Source organism: Pipistrellus hanaki (assembly GCF_964339955.1).
Source record: "Pipistrellus hanaki genome assembly, chromosome: 14".
Taxonomy (NCBI): Eukaryota; Metazoa; Chordata; class Mammalia; order Chiroptera; family Vespertilionidae; genus Pipistrellus; species Pipistrellus hanaki.
The window spans coordinates 3066393-3073059 of NC_140516.1; the positions used below are offsets into that span (position 1 = coordinate 3066393).

General features: G+C 37.3%; 1 protein-coding gene across 1 annotated transcript in view; it reads right to left on the minus strand.

Annotated features, from left to right (window-relative positions):
* Nucleotides 1–2978: 2978 nt before the first annotated feature.
* PTPN20 (protein tyrosine phosphatase non-receptor type 20) overlaps nucleotides 2979–6667 on the minus strand; it is a gene marked incomplete at both ends in the record, with an annotated part of 42708 nt that continues 39019 nt past the window's right edge. Inside the window, 2 exons of the mRNA XM_084904383.1 lie at nucleotides 2979–3065; nucleotides 3843–3905. Coding sequence (XP_084760509.1) covers nucleotides 2979–3065; nucleotides 3843–3905 — 150 coding nt within the window. The remainder of the gene's footprint in view (nucleotides 3066–3842; nucleotides 3906–6667) is intronic.

Genomic DNA, 6667 nt, shown 5'->3' on the forward strand with positions numbered 1-6667 from the left:
GAAAACCTATTTGAAAAAAATGACAGAACACTTCCCCTAAGTTTTAGACATACAAGTCCAGGAAGCACAGAGAGTCCCAAACAAGATGGCCCAGAAGATGCTCACTTCAAGATACATTATAATTTAAATGCTAAGGGTTAAAGACCAAGAGAAAATTTTTAAAAAGCAGTAAGAAAAAAGCAGTTAGTTACCTACAAGGAAGTACCCATACAACTGTCAGCTAATTTCTCAAAAGAAACTTTGCAGGCCAGAAAAGAGTGGCAAGAAATATTCAAAGTGATGAAAAGCAAGAATCTACAATAAAGATTACTCTACCCAGCAAAGCTGTCATTTAGAATTGAAGTTCAGATAAAGATTTTCCCAGACAAAAAAAAAAAAAAAAAGCTAAGGAGTTTATCACCAGTAAACCAGTATTACAAGAAATATTAAAGGATATTCTTTAAGAAAAGGAAAAGATAAATAATATGAACAATAAAATGGCAATAAATACATATCTATCAACAATTAAGTCTAAAAATCAAAATTAATGAACAAGGATTCTACTGAAAAAATAAACTGATGAATAAAATAGAACCAGAGGTATGAAAACATGGAACAGAATGAAGAATCTCAGAGAGGAATGGTAAAGGAGGATGGAAAGAAACTAATAACTTATGTGCATAACCAGGGAAATAGACAATAGAGTGGTGGAGGCCTGAGGTGGGGAGGATTCTGGTGGAGGGAGGCAATGGGGAGGAGAGGCAGAGACATCTGCAATACTCTCAACAATAAAAAATTTTTAGAAGGAAGGAAGGTGGAGAGGAAGAAAGGAAGAAAGAATGGAAAGAGAAAAGAGAGAAAAAAGAATGAATAATGGTGGGGAAAAAAGAAAAATAAGTTACTAGGGCTTATATGAAAATAAAGCCTACAATGTTTATGTCTGAGAAGATTTGGTCCAATTTGGTCCATCAAGCACATAAAACTTTTAAAATATGTATTTAAGGTTGAAAGGTAATAAATGCATATATGATTATATTTAAATATTTTTTTTAATTTTCCCCAAATAAGCATTCATATACTCACAAAGATGTATAATGGGAGTTTCATATCCATATCCTAGGCAAAAACTAATTTATTATTGGTATGAAACTTAGTGTTTTAATTAGTAAAAAGTTTTCAATTGGAAATTTACTTCCCCAAAATAAAATCAAAACAAATATAATCAGTATTCTCATATTTACTTATTTAATTTCCCTGACAAGTGAAAAATTAGTCCAGCTATAAAAATATAAGACATACATTAAAGAAAAAACATGTTTACTCTCAAAAAGTGAGAAATTTTTATTTACAAGAATATTTTAAGGCCAAAGTAATAAAAACACAAGAGACAATACATAGTAAATATTTCCATTTAAATAACAGCATGAAATATTCAGGAATACTGTTGTACATTATGTCTATTATTTTACAAAAACAGAGGGAAACATTAGGAATACAAATATTAAAGGCCAATCATCAAAATTAGTGTTTAGCATAGACTACTATTTATATGAATAATGTAAAGAGATTGACTCATTACATTATTATATTAATATAAAATAGATTTCTGGTATATAATTATTTTTAAAATGAGAATTAGCATTTTAATTTATCCAATTCAAGTATTCATTCAGCCAGGTGAACAATATAAACCTCTTAAAAATTCAAGATCTACAGCTTAATATTAGAAATTTTCTTAATATAATACATAGAATATTCTGATTTTTACTGAATTACACTTTACAAAGATGTATATCAAGTGCTTTATAGCTTATAATAAAATCTAACTGGTCACTAAAATTCTTTGATAAAATTATCACTGTAATTGTATGAGGCAAAGTCCTATAATAAGATGAATGTAATAATGGCCACAATCTTTTCAAAAACAGAATATGGAAATTTTCATTTTTAAAACTATGAATTTAGTTTTCCAAAATTTGGTTCCCAACGCTAGTTTCTAAATGTTACAGCAGAATTGGGGCGGGGAGGGAGGTGTGTAATAAAATGAAATGGTTTAATTGAACTCTGAAGAAAAAAGTTACTCTAGATCTTAGTTTGAAAACTATATCTGGCATAAGTGATTCAAAATTATATAATAACGCTTATATCAAAGTTTATTGGTTAGCTAAAGGGCAAAAACTAAGAAGCAAGTAGAATGTAATATTTGCTTTCAACAAAGCAGACTGAGTAATATGTTAAGTGTTAGGGTGGGATAGGAAAGAACTCAAGCCAGGCAAAAGTTTCCTCTTGGACCTTCTCTATAAATAACTATTTTAGTTTTGGACTGTTCCTCAGTGTGCTCATGTGATGGAGGGAGGAAGCCTGCCCACCCACAAAAAGCTCCCAAACCATCAGGTCTTTGTCCAGTGGTTCTAGAAAGGCAGCTGCTCCTCTGAGCTCCCTGGGGCTCCATGGGACTTGGAAGTAAGGAAAAATGGAATCCAAAATAACACGTTAAACCATCCTAATAGGAATATTTAGTGAACCGAGTTGTTCAAATGCCAGCTAATAGTATAGATTCTAGCTAAAAACCATGGATAAGTATCTGTCTTGAAAATGCCTGTAAGAAGTCAGTTTACTGGTTCTAGGTCCTCCCAGAATCAAGGCTTCCTAAGGTCTGGGAAATCCTCAGCTTCCTTTAGCTGTCTTTCCAGATATAATTTTAATAAATATAGTTTAAGTCTTTTATGGGACTTTGTAATCCCTTCAACCAAATAGGCTGCAGTTGTTTTAAGAAACTTTTATTTCATTGGAAAATGTAGGAGGGTATTTTGATATTATCTAAATAAAATCAGTGGGTAAACACTATTCACCCCAAACCAAATGATGCTGCCTTCAAGGAGTTGTCGGAAAGGAAATCAAATGATACACCAAGAAAGCACATTGTGCGCACAGCAGAGCCCTTCCTTCAGCACAATCTGCCATGCTCTTTCTGAGGAAGCTCCATGCCACCTGGTATGTCAAGTGTGAGGCTGTCTCTCTAAATCCAAAGCCACAAGCTTCTTAAGAACTTCAAGCACAATTTTATAACAAAACCAATACTGCTCCTGTAGATAAATATATGAAAAACAACAGACAGTTAAGTAACTGAATACCAATATCCACTTTCAGAGTACACATTTGTAATTTTCAGCCACAGAGAATATTCCTAAAGAGCACACATTTAACTAAGAACTTCTTTAAATAAAAATATTTTTTAAATACCAGAAACATAAATGATCACAATATAGTTCTTGGTCTAGAACTAAAGACTTAACTGAATAGAGGGGAAACTGACTCTCAAACTCATTCTGAATCACATTTTAAACTTTTTTTAGATATTGCCTCAGATCTCTCAGACAACAATAGTTTAAATAAAATGCTCCATATTATTTAACATTTGCCAAAAAACAGGTCAGCTTGAAGATTCAGGGTCTTAACCCCCCAAAATTACTAATAATGAACCTGTGACTGAAATGATAGTTTTATGACATGCTAATGACGTTAATATTTTAGTGACAAGTAAATATCCCAGAATTGCTATCCATAAATTTATGAAAATACATTGAGACATGTTACTCTAACAAAGCTTGTGTGTGGGCACCGGGAAACTCGGTCTCAGTCTCAACTCTTTCACTTGCTACGGTAGCTACCAGAATGAAGTGACCTCATGGAAAAGACTGCATTGCTCTGAACTTGAAGTTCTGCATCAGTAATGTCTACCTCAAAAGTGAGAACTCAGTGAGATCATGTGGGTGAAAGAGCTTTATAAATTGTAATATGCTATACAGTGAATCTTTATATTCATTATTCTTCAAATTAGAATTTATGCCATGAGAGCTTACCTTTGTTTGAACCATACCATGACGTTGTCTTCTCATTTGGACCACGATATCTCTAATGTTGAACTGCAACAGGATGACAGTAATTCTATATTATCCATAGAGGGGGAACATAAACCTACAGATTGCCAAATGAGTACTCCATACTGCTTTCCAGTGAAAAAGATGTCAAGATTTACCAGAAAGGTCTCATTTTCAGTCATAAGAAAATGCACTATTTTAACCTAGTCTAATGAATAAGCAAGACTTGTATAGTGGGTTTCCAGGGAAAAGCAGGAAGCAATCAAATAACAAGAAATTCTCTTGTAGAAAAATAATAACAAATTTTCCCCTGTGTATACTTTTCTGTTCTCCAAAGAGAGATCTTAACTCTCGGCATGATAACTCTGGAAAAGTCTGATGCATACAAGACTTGTTCTGGCCACAATAGTAGCACAGCTGTTTCTTATAAAGAGTCCTCTCAACTCAAATGGAGATCCTGAGCAACAGCTGGCCCAACACCAGATTCTACACGTGTGCATGGAGACCTGCTCTGCCGAGGGTGGTCGCTGCCTGGGGCAGACCTGCAAAGGGCTGTTGCTGGGCCACAATGCAATGAGTCCAGAAGTGAGCAGTAAGTTTTAGAAACTTATGGCAGTCTGCCGCTGGCACAGGCTGAGGTATCATCAGTGGAACAGTACACAGGCCAGCTAGGGCATGGATGAATTTTCCTAGAGTCACATTTGGTAATAATACAAGCTGAGGACCAGTCATGTGCAGCAAGACCATGCTGACACCTGAAAATTCCAAGATTTGTCAACCATAACTCAAAAAAATGTAAAAATCAGAGAATATAAGCATTCCTTTACTTTTATAACTTGTCATTTTTATAATAATTTAAAATCTAACTTAGCCTTAAATTTTTCATATTGAAATAATTATATATGCAAAGTAGGTTGCAAAAAAATGTATCGAGAAATCCTGTATATTCTTCACCCAGTTTCCCTAAGTTAAACCATGCAAGATAGTGGCAGTATAACATCAAAAGCAGAAAATTGACATTGGTACAACCCACAAAGTTTATTCAGATTTTGCCAGTTTTATATGTGATTATTTGTGATTGTGTGTGTTTGTGTATCTTTGGTTCTGTGCAACATTATCACATTTGAAAATTCATGTAACTGTAAACACAATCGAGATTCCTGACTGTTACCACCAGATTTCCTAATGCTATCCCTATACCACAACCCCTAACCCTTGTAAACCAGGGAATCTGATCTCCATCTCTACAGTTTGTTCTTTCAAAAGGATTATATGAATGGAATAATGAAATAGCTAACCCTTTGAAAAGGACCTGTTTTCATGTAGCATAATTGCCTTGAGACCCATCAAAATTGTTTTGCGTATGAATAGATCTTTCCTTCTTATTGCTAAATTAGAGGCCTGGTGCACAAAATTCATGCATGGAGGGGTCAGGGGGAGGGGGGGGACCTGGGGGAGAGAAGGGATGTCCCTCAGCTGAGCCTGCACCCTCTCCAATCTAGGAACACCTCGAGGGATGTCCAAATGCCAGTAGGATCAGGCCTAAATGGGTAGTTGGACACCCCTTTCACAATCTGGGACTGCTGGCTCTCAACCATTTACCTGCCTGCCTGCCAGCCCACCTGCCTGATTGCCCCTAACTGCTTCTGCCTGCCAGCCTGATCACCCCCTAATTACTCCCCTGCCAGCCTGATAGATGCCTAACTGCTCCTCTGTCAGCTTAATTGCCCCCATTGTCCCAGGCCTGGTTGCCCCCAACTGCCCTCCCCTGATGGCCCAGCCATCCCTAACTGCCCTCCCCTGCTGGACTGGTCGCCCCTAAAATCCCACCCCCCTTCAGGCCTGGTTGCCCCTAACTGTCCTCCCTTGCAGGCCTGGTCACCCCCAACTGTCCTTCCCTGCTGGCCCAGTCACCCCTAACTTACCTCCCTTGCTAGCCTGGTCACCCCTAACTTCCTTCCCCTGCTGGCCTGGTCACCCCAACTCCCTCCCATGAAGGCCTTGTCCCTCCCAACTGCCCTCTCCTGCAGGCCTGGGTCGCCCCCAATTGTCCTCCCCTGTAGGCGTGGTCACCCCTAACTGCCCTCATCTACAGGCCTTGTCTCTCCCAACTGCTCTTCCATGCCAGCCATATTGTGGCAGCCATCTTGTGTCAACATGAGGGCAGCCATCTTTGACCACAGGGGCAGCCATCTTGTATATTGGAGTGACAGTAAATTTGCATATAATTCTTTTATTAGATAGGATAGTATGCTATTGTCTGGAAATGTACCAGGTTTTTAACCATCAATTTAGTGAAGGACATCCAGATTGATTCCAGTTTGGAGCTGTTATGAATAGATCTGCAGTGAACATTTGTGTACAGGTTTCTGAGTAAACATTAATTTTTATTTCTCTGGGATAAATACCCAAGAGTGCTATTGTTGGGGATATGCAGTTAAGTTTAGTTTTGATTTTTAAAGAAACTGTAGCATTATTTTCCAGAATTGGTATACTGTTTTTCATATCCTATCTAATAAAAGAGTAATATGCAAGTTAACCATCACTCCACTATACCACAAGCCACTCTCACCAGCCAATCAGAAGCAAGTATGCAAATTAACCCAACCAAGATGGCTGTGGCCACGGAACAAGCAGTAGGCTTGGGTTTCCCAGGCAAAGGAGGAAGCCAAGCTTTTCACATACCCTGGCTGGCCCAGACCTCAACTTAAGGGTACAAAATTTCAATTATAAAAGATAAATAAATCACCTCAAAAATGGTGACAAGCCAGAACCAGTTTGGCTCAGTGGATAGAGCATATGCCTGT